The sequence below is a fragment of the Tachyglossus aculeatus genome, chromosome 5 (assembly GCF_015852505.1).
Source record: "Tachyglossus aculeatus isolate mTacAcu1 chromosome 5, mTacAcu1.pri, whole genome shotgun sequence".
Classification (NCBI taxonomy): domain Eukaryota; kingdom Metazoa; phylum Chordata; class Mammalia; order Monotremata; family Tachyglossidae; genus Tachyglossus; species Tachyglossus aculeatus.
The window spans coordinates 62,610,843-62,626,857 of record NC_052070.1 but is presented as its reverse complement, the minus strand read 5'-3'; the positions used below and the strand labels follow the sequence as shown (position 1 = coordinate 62,626,857).

Genomic DNA, 16,015 nt, shown 5'->3' with positions numbered 1-16,015 from the left:
GTCCTGTGCTGAGGCGGGGGGCGGGGATGCCACGGAACAGGAAAGTTTGGAGGACCTCAGCCTGGTCCCTCCATTCGGGGGTCACGGCGGGAACCGGGCCAGGGCTGTCGGGGGGAGGGGTCGCCGAGGGAGGCCGATCGGAATTTATCTCAGGACCGGACGGCTGGTCGACGCATCCCAGACCGAGTTCACTGGAGAATAATAATAATTCATTCATTCATTCAATCGTATTTATTGAGCGCTTACTGTGTGCACAGCACTGTACCAAGCGCTTGGGAAGTACAAGTTGGACAACATATAAAGACAGTCCCTACCCAAAAACAGGCTCACAGTCTAGAAGAGGGAGACAGACAGCAAAACAAAACATGTAGACAGGTGTCAAAGTTGTCAGAACAAAATAATAGTGATATTTCTTAAGTGCTTACTATGTGTTTCTAGACTGTGAACCCGCTGTTGGGTAGGGACCGTCTCTATACGTCGCCAACTTGTACTTCCCAAGCGCTTAGTACAGTGCTCTGCACACAGTAAGCGCTCAATAAATACGATTGAATGAATGAATGCCAGGCACTGGACTAAACGCCGGGATGGACACAAGCAAATGGGGTTGGACACAGTCCCTGTCCCATGTGGGGCTCACAGTCTTAACCCCGGTTTTACAGATGAGGGAACTGAGGCCCAGAAAAGTGAATTGGCTTGCCCAAAGTCACACAGCAGAGAAGTGGCGGAGCTGGGATTTTAGAACCCATGACCTTCGGATTCCCAGCCTTGTGGTCTATCCACTATGCCATGCTACTACTGTCTTTTTGTCCCCTACCTCTCCGGCCCCCGCCCCGTTTTCATTTCCTATAATTACTTTTGACACTGGAAAAACGCTCCCCCGGGGAGCGAGGTCGGGGGCGGCTTCCCCGTCCCTCCCAGCGCGACACTTTGGGGCATCCCTCGGGGGCGAGGCCCTGGAGAGGCAGCACTGGAGCCCCTTCCCCCTCCCCCGCTCCTTCGGAAGTCCGGTCACGTCGCCTTCGGATTATCCATTAACCAGATTTCGGCGCATTTCCTGGGGGGGCGAGGGGCGTCTCTCCAGCCCGGGAGGGGTTGCACTCCCCCTTTTCCCTCCGGCCCCGAGGGGACGCGCAGGAAGGAGCGGGTCGGGGGGTGCGGGCCGCCCCTTCCCCGGACGCCTGGGTTTCCTTCGGGACCGGGCGCGGGGGGCTTTGTTGGTCGCCGCGGGCGAAGGGGCGGGGGCTACTGGGGGCGGGACTGGGGTTGCCCCTCCCTCCCTCGGCCCGTCTCTCCCTCCCTCCGTCTCCTCCTCCTCTTCTCTCTCTCTCTGTGTCGGTGTCTCTGTCCGTGTGTCCGTCTCTCCCGGGGCCCGCGTTCACCGGAGCGGTGCGCGCTCTCCCGCAGGCGGTGCGCGGGCCGGTGCCAGCCGGGCGCTATGGAGGGGCGGGGGCGGCGGGCCCCGGCTGGCCCCGGACTCCTGGGTCACCGGCTGCTGCTGGCCGTGGCGGCGGTGGCGGCCCTGGGGCTCCACTTCTGCGTTGGGACCTGCTCCGAACGGGACCTGGAGCTGCGGGAGGAGGAGGCCAACGTGGTGCTCACCGGGACGGTGGAGGAGATTCTCAACGTGGACCCCGTCCATCTCACCTACTCCTGCAAGGTGGGGGCGCGTGTGGGGTCTTCTTAATAATAATAATAATAACGATGGCATTTGCCAATCGCTTACTAGGTGCAAAGCACTGTTCTAAGCGCTGGGGAGGATACAAGGTGATCAGGTTGTCCCACGTGGGGCCCACAGTCTTCACCCCCATTTTACAGATGCACAGAGAATCAATCAATCAGTCGTATTTATTGAGCGCTTACTGTGTGCAGAGCACTGTAATAATAATGTTGGCATTTGTTAAGCGCTTACTAAGCGCTTGGGAAGTACAGCCTGGCAACATATAGAGACAGTCCCTACCCCACAGTGGGCTCACAGAGAAGTTAAGTGACTTGCCCAAAGTCCCACAGCTGACAATTGGCGGAGTCAGGATTTGAACCCATGGCCCCTGACTCCCAAGCCCGTGCTGTTTCCATTGAGCCACGTAGTGGAAAGAGCACGGGTTTGGGAGTCAGAGGACCTGGGTTATAATCCCGGCTCCTCCAGTCCCCAGCGCTTAGAACAGCTTCTAGACTGTGAGCCCGCTGTTGGGTAGGGACCGTCTCTATATGTTGCCAACTTGTACTTCCCAAGCGCTCAGTACAGTGCTCTACACACAGTAAGCGCTCAATAAATACGATTGAATGAATGAATGAACAGTGCTTTGCACATAGCGCTTCACAAATACCATAATTATTATTGCCTGCTGTGTGACCTTGGGTAAGTCAATTCACTTCCCTGGGCCTCAGTTCATCTGTAAAATGGGATGAAGGCTGTGAGCCTCACGTGGGACAACCTGATTACCTTGTATCTACCCCAGCGCTTAGAACAGGGCTTGGCACATAGTAAGCGCTTAACAAATACCATAATAATAATTATTATTTTTATTATTCCCCAGAGGGAACCCGGCGACCTCCAGCCCGGGGGAGTGGGCGGTGAGGGGAGGATAGGGTGGAGTAGGAAAAGTTACTTCCGCAGTCCTGAGGCTTTTCCTGGGTACGCTGCACCCGATAACGTTCAATAAATATGATTGAATGAATGAATGAATGGAACCCCCCCTTCAAAGCCCTTCTGAAGGCGCACCCCCTCCAAGAGGCCTTCCCATATTACGCCCCCTCTTACTCAGCTCCCCCTCCCTTCCGCATCACCTCGACTCGCTTCCTTTACTTTCCCCCTCTTCCCGCCCCACAGAACTATATCTATTACTCTATTTATTTATATTGATGTCTGCTTCCTTGTTTTGTTGTCTGTCTCATCCCCCTCTAGGCTGTAAGCCCGTTTTGGCAGGGGTTGTCTCTCTTTATTGCTGTATTGTACTTTCCAAGCGCTTACTACAGTGCTCTACACACAGTAAGCGCTCAATAAATGCGATTGAATGAATGAATGAGGGGGCACAGGACACGGGGGAGGGGGTAGCGCCCTCCTTGACCCCTGAACTTTACTTAGGGACAAGTGCATCGCGCCGGGATCCCGCTCCCGGGCCGGAATTCAGAGTTTGAGACCCTCCCGGGAGCCGCGCTGGGAAACCGGTCGGGATTCCCCTACCTACCCCGAGGCCAGAGAAAGGGAAGAGTGTGGGGGAGATCTCGGGCGGGGCGGAAATGGGCGGCACCTCGGAACACCCCGCTCCATCCTCTCCCCGTCGCATCTTAGGGGTAGAATCGGTCCCAACTTCCAGGCAATTGGTACAGAAAGGAAGAGGGAAATTCCCTCTGATCCTGGGGATGTGACCCAGGCACTGAGGGCCCGGCTGTAGTCCCGGAGGGCGACTCGGCAACTCCCGGCCCCATAATGGAGCTGGGCTGGAGGGGGATCTGGACCGAATTTAAGCGGCCCCGCCCTGCCAGACCTTCAGGGTTTGGGCTGGGAGCTTCAATCAGTCACCCAGTCAATCGTATTTCTTGATCGCGTACTGTGTGCAGATTAAGGATTTGGGAGAATACAATAGAGTTGTGTCTGCCCAAACGAGTTTACACTCTAAAGCCCCCAAATGATCCCGGGGCACCTTAGGGTCTAGACCCCCACTTCTTTGGCAGAGGGTGGCTAGGAGGAAGGGGCAGTTTAATAATAATAGTTGTGGTATTTGTTAAGCACTGTACTAAACACTGCAAGATAAGGAGGTCCCAAATGGAGCTCACAGTTTTAAGTAGGAGGGAAGTCAGGTGTTGAATTCCCATTTTGCTGATGAGGGAATTGAGGCATAAAGAAGTGACTTGCCCAAAGTCACCCAGCCAGTAAATGGTGGAACCAGGACTAGAACCCAAGGCCTCTGACTCCCAGACTCAGCCTCTTTCCATTAGGCCATGCTTCTTCTCAGCCTGTGTTTGTGAATTTCCTGGACAAAGAACAGGAACCCAAGGACCAGGACTTCCTGGGCTAATGCAGGATGGGGATCTCCAACTGTGTTGGAGTGTCAGTGTGGGTATATGTGTGTCGCTGGGTTTTCATGCATGGGCACATATGTTTATGGGTATCTGCACATGCATAGAACTGTGTGTGGGGGTATCTCTGTGGGCATGGTTGTCTGCAGATGAGGGTGCATGTGAATAACTGCAGGTGATTGCATGTGAGTTAATGTGTTTGTGCAAGCATGTGAATATGTGTCTTTCGAGTATATATGTCTGCATATATGTCTGTGTATTCATAGCTGCATTTCCCAAGTATGCAGTACTGTGCATGGAGATCTGCATATTTGCATGTAACTCTGTCTATATGGGCACCGTTGTATGTTCAAGTTTTCCTCTACATGTCCTGGAAGACAGCACAGCCTAATGGAAAAAGCAGGCGACTGGAATCAGGAGACCAGGTTTCTAGTTCTGGCTCTACCCTCTGGGACTTTGGACAAGTCATTTCATTTTTCTGTGCTTAAATTTCCCATACTGTAAAATGTGGATAAAATCCATGTTCTCCTTTCCTCTTCTAAGATTGCGAGCCCAAATAGGACAGGGACTTTGTCACATCTGATTATTTTATATCAACAACAACACTTATCATAGTGCTTGGCACATAATAAGTACTTAATAAATTACATTATTATTATTATGGTATGTGTAGGTGAGCACATCCAAATGTGAATGCTAGCCCGTGAGTGTTTCTGGGAAGCAGCATGGCTCAGTGGAAAGAGCACAGGCTTTGGAGTCAGAGACTGTGGGTTCAAATCCTGGCTCCACCACTTGTCAGCTGTGTGACTTTGGGCAAGTCACTTCACTTCTCTGGGCCTCAGTTCCCTCATCTATAAAATGGGGATGAAGACTGTGAGCCCCTCGTGGGACAACCTGATTACCTTGTATCTACCCCAGCGCTTAGAACAGTGCTTTGCACATAGTAAGCGCTTAACAAATACCAACATTATTATTATTATTCTGCCAGTGTTAGTGTGTGCGTGTCAGCACATGAGTGTGAATGTGTGTATGTGTACACTGCATGTCTGGACAGGCCTGCCTGTGAGCCTGCTGTCAGAAGTACGGGTCTGGAAGGAAATCTGTGAGTACTGGGAGCCCCCTCTCCCCACCCTACACACATGTCCTTGTTAGATTTAGGGGGTGCTCAGAGGTGCCCGGCCTGCAATCTTATTCTTTATCTTTTTGGGTTCTACCAGCCCTCTACCCCCTGGGGTGTGTGTGTGTGTGTGTGTGTGCGCGCGTGTGTGTGTGTGTGTGGGGGGGGCAGGAGCAATGGGGGGGTCTCTGTTTCCAGGGCAAGTGGTTTGGCGGAGTGTCTGCCCGGATCCAACTTGTACTTCCCAAGCGCTTAATACAGTGCTCTGCACACAGTAAGCGCTCGGTAAATATGAATGAATGAATGAATGAATGAATATGTGCCAAGAGCCCCCTTTTTTCTCTCCCCCTCCCCATCCCCCCGCCCTACCTCCTTCCCCTCCCTACATCACCTGTATATATGTTTGTACAGATTTATTACTCTATTTTACTTGTACATATTTACTATTCTATTTATTTTATTTTGTTAATACATTTTGTTTTGTTGTCTGTCTCCTCCTTCTAGACTGTTAGCCCGCTGTTGGGTAGGGATCGTGTCTATATGTTGCCAGCTTGTACTTCCCAAGCACTTAGTACAGTGCTCTGCACACAGTAAGCGCTCAATAAATACGATTGAATGAATGAATGAATCCAGGCCTTCAGCACGGGTGGGCGGGGGTCCAGGGGGTCTGGTGCAGCCGTCCGCGGACGTTTCTGCGGCACGTTGGGGTGGGGCATCTCGGACAACCGGGCCCCGAGTGGGGCGGCCCAGCCTGGACCAGGGCGAGGACTCACTGGGGAGACCCCATCCCACTCCCGCGCTTCCCAGATTCCGACTGGGATGGAGGGAGAGAATCTCTCATTACTCCCCCACCCCTTTCCACCCCTCTCCCCAGTCATCCTGCGCTTCGAAGCGGTCTGGCTTCGTTCGACCTCGCCAGATTTCTGCTGGCACTTATTGCGGCGGGGGAGGAGGGGGAGCACGTGGCTGGTCGGGCCTGAGCTCTGCGGCTGCCTAAGGGCGGGTGGGCGGGACTGCAGTTGCCTGGGTCTTCGCACCGCCAGGTGTTTTACCTGGAAACCCCCTCCTCTTTCCTCGCAGGCCCCTCCCCCTTGGGCGGGATAAATGGGGGTCAGCGAGGGAAGGTACCTTGGGATCCTCCCCCAGACCGAGGATCTACCCATCCCGGGATCTCGATTATCCGGGATGGCTTTCGGCGGGTTGGGGGTGGGGGGGCGACGACGAACTTCCTGAGTGGGGAGTTGCCCGAACTTGACTGTGTGGATCGGCTTGGGGGAAATCTCCATGCCCCCTCCCCCGCAGCCCTCCGTTCCCTCCTGCAGCTGTAGCCTGCCCAGTCCTCTCCTTGCAGCAGGGCAGTCATTTAAAACCACACTTTCTGAGCAGTCCCCGGCCTGGGCGCTATCCCCCTCTCCCTTTCTCTTCCTCCCTCCTTCTCTCCTTCCTTCCTCTCTCCTTCCTCTCTGGCGATCCTGAGGCAGCATAGGGTTTGAGAAGGGAGGACCCTGCTCTCTGCTGAAGAACATGGGGGACTCTGAAGCTGGAGAAAGCTGAGCCCACCCGGTCATCAGGCTGTGCTTCCATGCGTCCCCTCACCCTCCCCAACCCTAATGGGTGGGGAGGCGAAAGAGGGTTCAGGGGCCTGAGGAGATGACTAGGTCCAGCAGAGTGATGTTGGCTTTTTCTGGGCTCAGCAGCCCCCCACACTTCCACCCCATTCCATCTCACACAGTCCCAGATTCACTTTTCTGTGAGTCGGGGCTATTTGGTTTGGGGGAGCCATGAATAATAATGTAAAACAAAAGGAACACAATTCTGCCATGAAGGCTACTGTCATTATACTAAGTTTACCTTTTGATTAACTACCCGGTGGCTACATTTCCAGTCTTAAAACTTGTAGAATACAGCTTTAATTCAAATAGCCTATTTCTTAACTTAGAACCGCTGTTGTACACCTCAATCACAGATCATACATTTTACGTCTCTATTTTTGTCCATGTAATTATGGATTGATTTTTGTGGCCCCTAAAATCCCTGCGTTAATCCATCCCAGACATGCTGGGAGGGAACTGGTGGAAAGAATGAAGAGCCAGAGGCATAGGCCTCTGGCAGGATTTGGTGGGCAGGGGAGATGGGCTGATTATTGTTCAGGTCATGGGGGGAGGTAAAGGGGGGAAGAATGTGTCTGACCTTTGAACCCACCCTGTTTCCCAGAGCTGGGGTGGAGCTGGGAAGGCTGTCTCTCCCCAACTTATTCATTCATTCATTCACTCATTCAGTTGTATTTATTGAGCGCTTACTGTGTGCAGAGCACTGCACTAAGCGCTTGGGGGCATACAATATAACAATAAACAGACACATTCCCTGCCCACAACAAGCTTACAGTCTAGAGGGGGGGTACAGTCTGTATGGGGCTTCTCTCCCGCAGTCATTCATTCATTCATTCATTCCATCATATTTATTGAGCGCTTACTGTGTGCAGAGCACTGTACTAAGCGCTTGGGAAGTACAAGTTGGCAAAATATAGAGATGGTCCCTGCCCAACGGCAGGCTCACAGTCTAGAGTCCTGGGAGACGAGGTCACACATCAATCTGTTCTTCCCAGAGCACAGAGTCACCCTCCCCTTATCCCTTGGGGACCGTGGAGGAGTGGGAAAAACAGAGCTCAAAGAGGGCCAGCCCTGCAAAAGTGATGCTGATACTCGGGATGGGGGTCTCCCCACCTGTTTTCTCCCCAGGTGCGGGTTTGGCGCTACCTGAAGGGCAAGGATGTGGTGACACACGAGATCCTGCTGGATGGGGGCAACAAGGTGGTCATCGGGGGTTTTGGAGACCCCTTGATCTGTGACAACCAGGTATCCACTGGGGACACACGCATCTTCTTTGTGAACCCCGTGCCCCGCACCGTGTGGCCGGACCACAGGCATGAACTGAAGCTCAACTCCAGCCTCCTGCGTATCACCCTGCGGAACTTGGAAGAGGTGGAACACTGCGTGGAAGGTGAGTGGACCCCCCCAATTGGGTGGGTACCAGGCTGCTGGGCAGGTGGGGTCATCTCTCAGCCCCCTGGCCCTGGGCCTGCCTGCCACTGGCCCAGCCAGCCACTGGCCCAGCCTGAGGCTTGAGTGATCACTGGAATTTGCTAGAAAATGAAACTGGAAAACGAGGGTCCAAGATGGCAGGAGTTGTGGGGTCAGGGCCCCAGGGCCTGGGTTTTGTGCCCCAGGCTGGGCTGTGGGGATCTAGACGTGATTAGTAAGCAGCATGGCTTAGTGGAGAGAGCACAGGCTTGGGAGTCATAAATCCTGGGTTCTAATCCCAGATCCGCCACTTATCAGCTGTGTGACTTTGGGCAAGTCACTTAACCTCTCTGTGCCTCAGTTCCCTCGTCTGTAAAATGGGGATTAAGACCGTGAGCCCCACATGGGACAATCTGATTATCTTGTGTCTCCCCCAGTATTTAGAACAGTGCTTGGCACATAGTAAGCATTTAACAAATGCCATCATTATTATCTTTTAGACTGTGAGCCTGTTGTTGGGTAGGGATTGTCTCCATTTATTGCCAAATTGTACTTTCCAAGTGCTTAGTACAGTGCTCTGCAAACAGTTAGTGCTCAATAAATGCGGTTGAATGAATGAATGAATGATGAAAAGGGTCAGGGCTCTGAGCAGGGTGGGGGCTGGCGGACACCCGCCTTGTGGCTGATTGCTTTCCCTAGCCGGATTCAAAGCCCCCTCCTTCATGGCCCCACAGCTGTGAGAGCCTTGTGAGACAGACCAGACATCACCCCATCCACCCTGAGCCTATTGACGTTTCCTGGCCTTCTGCCGCTTCCTCCCCCTCAGCCACTTCCTCTCTGTCCTTCCTTCCCCCTCCCCCAACCCGACCCTTCTCTGGACCCTCTTGTCGCTGGGGTTCAGGGCCTGGTTTTCAGCTGAGCCCCTGACAAACTCATGTCCCCAGTGGGGGCCACCTCTCCTCCAATAGCCTGAGCCCTGAGTTTGTCATTGGGCATCCTAGGTTTCCAGATAGAATTGGAACTGATCCCTAAGAGTTATTAGGGAGAGAAAGGGTGGGGAGGGTGCAGTGCTGGGAGGAGAGTGGTCTGTGCTGCAATAAGGTTGGGGTCTGAAGTGGTTTGTGCTGGGCAGGGGGTGGTTCTGTGCTGGGATAAGGTTGGGGCCTGGGATGCTAGGCTAAGGCTTTGCAGAGGGGTCTGTGTTGAGATAGGGTTGGGGGCTGGGGTGTTTTGTGCTGGGCTAAGGCTGAAGGTGGGAGGGTTAGGAGGCCTTCCCAGACTGAGCCCCCTTTTTCCTCTCCTCCTCCCCATCCCCCCAGCCCTACTCCTTCCCCTCCCCACAGCACCTGTATATATGTTTGTACAGATTTATTACTCTATTTATTTTATTTGTACATATTTACTGTTCTGTTTATTTTGTTAATGATGTGCATCTAGCTTTATTTCTATTTATTCTGATGACAACTGTCCACATGTTTTGTTTTGTTGTCTGTCTCCCCCTTCTAGACTGAGAGCCTGTTGTTGGGTAGGGACCGTCTCTATATGTTGCCAACTTGTACTTCCCAAGCACTCAGTACAGTGGTCTGCACACAATAAGCACTCAATATATACGATTGAATGAATGAATGGTGGTAGGTTTGGGGTCTGGGATGGTTTGTGCTAAACTAAGGCTGGGTGGGTGGCGTCTGTGCTGGGATAGGGTGGGGGACTCGGGTGGTTTGTGCTACATAAACCTTGGGGAGGGGTCTATACTGGGATAGGGTTGGGGGCTGGAATAATTTCTGCTGGGCTAAAGTGGTGGTGGGATCCTGGGTTGATGGTATAGGGTTGGGGTGTGTGTTGTTTTGTGCTGGATTAAGGTGTGTCGATTCCGGTACTGGGGTGTAGAGTAACAGTCTGGGAAGGGCAGAGGCACAACTGTGCTGGCCACCATGTAGTCTCACTATTCCTAAAGGAACAACTGTGATCCAGTGGACTGTGTGGACTGCAACAGTTTCCCCTGTAACTGAGAGGATGAAACATTTGTCTGGGTCAGGCACAGATGTGCCAGACCTGGGCTTGGGGCTCAGTCAGGGGAGAGGGATTTCTCCCCTTCAGCAGCAGCAGCAACAGAAAGGGAAAACCAAAGGAGCTCTTCTCTGTGGTATTCCTGGGATGGGTGTCAAGCTCAAGGTCCCGAGGTCAGTTCTGGGGTGGGTGTGTCTAGGCAGAATGGATCCCAAGAAGGGCTGATGGGTCTGGTCCCCACACACCCAGTTAAGTCACAGGCTCTTGCTTGGGAGCAATAGAGGTCAGTGGAAGAATGGTCAGTAGGTGATAGGCCAGCGAGGAGGGTGGTCAGCAAGTTAGAACCAGCAGGTGCCATTCTCAGAAGCAACAGCTTTCCTAGGAGGGGTGTGGGGTTGTGGAGCCCTTTCCTAATTAAGTGGGCTTTAGGGGGTCGGTATGGGGGTGTCTGGTGGGTTTGTGTGGTGGGGGTCCCAAGAGTGGTCCTGTTGGGGGGGGGGGGGGGATTCCTGAGGGTGGTCCCAGGGGTGAGTCTCAGAAAGTGGGTCCTAAGGGGTGGTCTCAGGGGTTTGGAGCCTTGAGGATGGTCCCAGGAGGGTGGCCTGATTGGTGGATCGCGGGGAAGTCCCGGTGGTGAATCCTGAAGTTTGGCCTGATTAGGTTGAAGCTGTAGTTCTCCTGTTGGTTGAGGTCCAAGGGGTCAAAAATCTCCCTTGTGTCCACACAGTGAACGCACATCATGCCAGACTGGTCTGGGACGGGGTAGGGCTGAGTCACGAGGCGAGAGCAAAAGGTAGGGGGTAGGGAGGGGATGAGCTGGCCACATGGCCAGGAGAGCGACACACCCAGAGAGAGGTACCCCAATCAGCAAAGGTCAATCCCATTAGGGGAAAGACCATGGTCCTGCCTCTGCCGGGAGGGAGCAGCAGGCCAAGGGTCCCTGCCCCTTCTTGGGGAGAGCTGGGGGTGGGCAGCTTCCTGGGTTCTGTGTCTTCCTCCAAAGCCCCCTATCTCTCCCCTCCAGAAAAGAGGTTTGGGGTGGGGATCACCCTGACTTGCCCTTTCCCCTAAAACATCCTATCCTTTCCCATTAGGTTAGCACCCTCTCTCCTTCTCTCCTCCCATCTGGATCATCTGGAGGGTGAGAAAGTTTGCTGGAAGCTGTGGCCCGGACATTCGTCTGTGACAACCCTCCCCCTCTGTCCCAGACTCTTCCTGGCTGGTGTGGGAAGGGATGTGAGGGGAAGTTGGGGGTACTCTGCTTTCCGGCTTGGGAGAGGTGGGGTCTGGCAGGAAGAGGAGGGGGCTTCTCTCTGGCATCCTCCACAACTCTCTCTGCCCTCTCCATCCCCCTCAGTCCTTTCAGCAGGGGAGAACCCATAAAGTCCATGACCTGAAGAGTAGTGGTCTGAGCTGGGGGGCCTCTGAAGAAGTCACCCCGTCCATTCCCCTACCTACCCATGAGGTTGTCTAAATCAAAGAGTTGCCCCGGCAGCCAGCAAGGTGCTGTGGTGTTTCTGGATTCCCGGTCTCAGACTGGCCTTGGGCTTCCCCCAGCGCCCCCCCCCCCAACCTCCACCATGTTCACAGATTAGCCCGGCCCCCAGCTCCCCACATGAGCTGCGGGCCAGGTAGTTTGTGCACATGCATTATTTTCCCCCACCCCACCCAGATTCGGAGAGAAGGCAGCAAGGGCAGAACTGAAATGGAACCACAGGCCTCCTCTTCCCCATCATTCTTCCCCCACACCCGACCCCAACCCACGTGCACACACTATGTAGGGAAATTGAAGCAGGAGATGGGAATAGGGGATGGAAAGATGGGAAGGACTGTCGGGTGGATGGGGAAAGATGAGTCCTGTAGCCTTTCTGGCTTCTGTTATGAGGCTGGGGTTTTTGTGTTGCAAGCTTTCTCCCTCTGTTCTCCCAGGAGCCTCTCCAATCTTGGCCTCCTGGGCTTGGAGTGGAGATGAGTGAGTGAGTTACAAGCTTGCACGTGCCCCTGGCAGGAGAAGACTCAGGATTCTTGGTGCGTTTAGGTCTCCCCCTTCCCCCACCCCTTGCCGCCACAGATTCCTGGGTGTCAGAGCCCTCCCCACAGGCTCTCCTAGTCTCCTAGCAACAGGGTTGGGGCTATTTGCTTTCCATTAACCAAGGGGCACCACGGTTGGGAAGGGCAGCTGGTGCCAGGTGGAGAGCTGAAACCCAGTCAGTGTGTGGGTATCCTATCCTTACCCCTCCTCTGTTACTACAGGATCAGGACCCAGGCCTGACCCTGGGGCCTGACTCTTCTCCACCCAGGGGCTGGTGACTAATTGGCCAGAGGAAACCCTGGGGCCTGGATCAGGGATGGGCTACTCCAAATTCCAGGTCTTAGGTGGTCCCTGTGGGGGTGGGGGCTTGGAACAAACTGCCCCCGACCCCTGGAGATCTGCTTCCTCTGCCCCAGGGGAGGGGCTTGGTGGACACAGTCAGTTTCTCAGGTCCTCTACTTACCAACTTCATCTCCCCTCAAAGTGGGCTGTGCCTCAAGATGAGATCCAGGCAGGATGGAGAGAAATTACCAGGTAGGGAAAGAGCCAGTGGAGGTGGCCTTGGGACCGGGAGGGAGAGACAGGGAGAGGCATTCCTCTCTAGTTGGTGTTTGTCGAAGGAGTGGAGAGAATCTGATCCGGCCCCATCCCCCTTCCCAGTTGTGCCCTGTTGCTGCTCCTCTTTGGAATGAAGGAACCCATGGACCCTCAGGAAGCCTCAGTGACTTGGTAGCCTCCCAGAGTCCGGTGGGGAGGGGATAGCAGCGGGGGTGTGGACTGTGGGGGTGGTTCAGCTGCTCCTGTTGTCCCCTCCCCCTGTCCTAATTAGTTTATGAGCCAGGCCCTCCCCTAGTTCTTGACCTCAACCTAGAGAAAAATTTTTCCCAGGGCAACTCACCTCCCAGGGTGTGGGGGGAGGAGAGGCCTGGGCCAGAAGTGGCAAATCTCCCTTCTCTGACCTTTCCCTTCTGACCTCTGCGTAGCAAATGCTCCTCATTGTGAGAATAGACCCTGGTGTGGGAGATCCTGGCATGGGGGTCTTCTGGCCTGGAGCCCCCAACACCCAGTTCACACATCCGCCTCTCCCCCTTCACACTAGGGGGAACTCCCCAAAGACAGCCAGGGCAAAGGTCAGGATCAAAGTCAGGGATGGGAGTCAACTGGTGCAGAGAGGGGGAAGGAGTTGTGGCTCCCAGGGCTGTGGAAAGGCAGGGTGTAGGAGGTGGCATTTGAGGAGCATCATTTTCATTGGCTGTTGGACTGCCTGTCAAACGAAATTGACCTCCCAATATGTGAAGCAGCTTAAAGCACTGGCCTAGGATTCAGAGGACCTGGCTTTCTAATCCGGGCTCCGCCACTTGTGTCCTTTGCCTCAGTCACTTCATCTGTAAAATGGGGATTAACATTGTGAGACCTACATGCATTTTTTTAAAATGGCATTTATTAAGCACTTATTATGTGCAAAGCACTGTTCTAAGCGCTGGGGAGGTTACCAGGTGATCAGGTTGTCCCATGTGGGGCTCACAGTCTTAGTCCCCAATTTTACAATTGAGGTAACTGAGGCACAGAGAAGTTAAGTGACTTGTCCAAAGTCACACAGCTGACAAGCGGTGGAGCTGGGATTTGAACCCATGACCTCTGACTCCAAAGCCCATACTCTTTCCACTGAGCAACGCTGCTACTGCTCTGCATTCATTCAGTCGTATTTATTGAGCACTTACTGTGTGCAGAGCACTGTACTAAGCACTTGGAAAGTACAATTCAGCAACATGGAACACAGACTGTGTCCAACCTGATTAGGTTGTATCTTATCCTAGTACTTAGTACAGTGCCTGCGCATAGTAAGTGCTTAACAGATACCCAGCCTACTCCAGAGGTGGCTGCACTTGTGGATGCTCCCTGGGGTCTCAAGACCAGGGTTTGTGTCCTCTTTACCCACAGGGAGCTCAGTTTGGAGGCAGCTGGGAGGCAGACAGACACACCCAACGTGGCCTAGTGGGAAAAGTACAGGCTTGAAACTTAGAGGATCTGGGTTTTAATTCTGCCTCTGCCACTTAATTGCTGTGGGATCTTGGGCAAGTCAGTTAACTTTTCTCAATTGTAAAATGGGGATTCAATACCTGTTCTCCCTCCTTCTTAGACGTGAGCCCCGTTTGGGACTGGGACTGTGTCCAACCTGATTATTACCTTGTATCTACTCCAACATTTACAACAATGTTTGGCACATAAGTGCTTAACAAATACCATAACAAAGAAGCCCAGCAGAAACTTTCCTTCTGAGTCTTTTTGCTTGTCTCTGCCCTCCTGGGGGTATCTCTGTCATTGGAAGCTGTGGGGTAGGGGTAGGAGAAGGAGGGAGCAGCAGAAATCAAATTTATATGTTGCCAACTTGTCATATGTTGCCAACTTGTACTTCCCAAGTGCTTAGTACAGTGCTCTGCACACGGTAAGTGCTCAATAAATACGATTGAATGAATGAATGAATGAAATTTATCCCCTTGCCTTCTTGTCACTCCACAGCCAGCCCCCCTTCTTTCCCCAGGGATTTAACTCTTCCGGGACAGGATGCCTGTTTCTGAGGCAGGGGGTTCTATCTACTCCCCACCACCCCTTCCCTGCCTGGCTGATTTATGAATTTTAATCTCTCCTCTGGAGGACAGAGCTGGGCCTGGGGCCAGGGCGGCATTCCTGGCATAGCGTGAGCAGGTATGTCTCGACAATACACCCAGGAACTTCAGGCCTGAAGCAGAGGGCTGTTGGGGGTGGCTGCCTGCTCACCCTCCTGCCTGGGCCCCTCCCCACAGGGGGAGGGGAGAGCTCAGGGCCACAGGCTCATTCATTCATTCAATCATATTTATTGAGCGCTTACTGTGGTCACAGACTCAGCTCTGGAAGGGCCAGGGGAGGTGTATTTCCCAGTGGGATACATCCAGTCCCCCACCCCCAAATCTATGCCCTAGAGGTGGGGTGGCGAAGGTGGCACATGACCCCAGAGAAGGGGAGGCTGGTGCAGTGGGAAACTTGGGATTTCTTTTCACCCTTTCATTCTCCTGGTGTTCATGACTGTGGATAGAAGTATCTGGTTTTGGGGTGGCTGAAGAAAAGAGGTTTCCTAAAATAGGGTCCTCTGTCCCTCGTGAAGAGGGTCTGTCATGTTCTCAAGATCTGGTATCTGGATGCAGAGGCGAGGTCAGCTGTTGCAGGGAGGCAGTGGGACATGTTAAGGAAATTTTCCCCTTTGCAAAGAGTATCCTTTCCGCCCCCCCAACCCCACCCGTGTGTTGTCCAGGGGCTGGGCCAGGCTGGGGCTGGGTTAGGACACTGAGGCCCTTGTCCGGCCCCGGGAGTGGAGATCCAGTTTCCTTTTGAAAGGAACAAACGGGGCCCAGAGAGACAGTTTCCTGAGCCCTACGTTGTTGTCCCGCTCCTAGCCCTCTGGCCCATGAACTGCAGTTTGGCACCCGCAGCTGGAGGCAAGGCAAGTCAGAGAGCAGATTTGGGTCATCACCTTTCTCTCCTTAGGTCAGCCCCTTAGTCTTCCCAGATCAATACCAGGATGCATGGAAGATCCTGGTGGAAGGTATGTGAGAAGCAGCTTGGCCTAGTGGAAAAAGCACAGGCCTGGGAGTTGAAGGACCTGGGTTCTAATCCCGGCCCTACCACTTGCATACTGTGTGACCTTGGACAAGTCATTTAACTTCTGTGCCTCATTTTCATCATCTGTAAAATGGGGATTCAATGTATGTTCCCCCTCCTACTCAGCCTCAGGTGGGAATAGCACTGTGTCCGACCTGATTAATTTTGTATTTTCCCCAGTGCTTA

General features: G+C 53.5%; 1 protein-coding gene across 2 annotated transcripts in view; it reads left to right on the top strand.

Annotated features, from left to right (window-relative positions):
• Positions 1–1,312: 1,312 nt before the first annotated feature.
• AGRN (agrin) overlaps positions 1,313–16,015 on the top strand; it is an 88,018-nt gene continuing 73,315 nt past the window's right edge. For both annotated transcript variants that reach the window (XM_038746344.1, XM_038746343.1), the window contains exons 1-2: positions 1,313–1,657; positions 7,873–8,134. In XM_038746344.1, the coding sequence (XP_038602272.1) occupies positions 1,436–1,657; positions 7,873–8,134 (484 nt within the window). In that variant the 5' untranslated portion in view covers positions 1,313–1,435. The remainder of the gene's footprint in view (positions 1,658–7,872; positions 8,135–16,015) is intronic.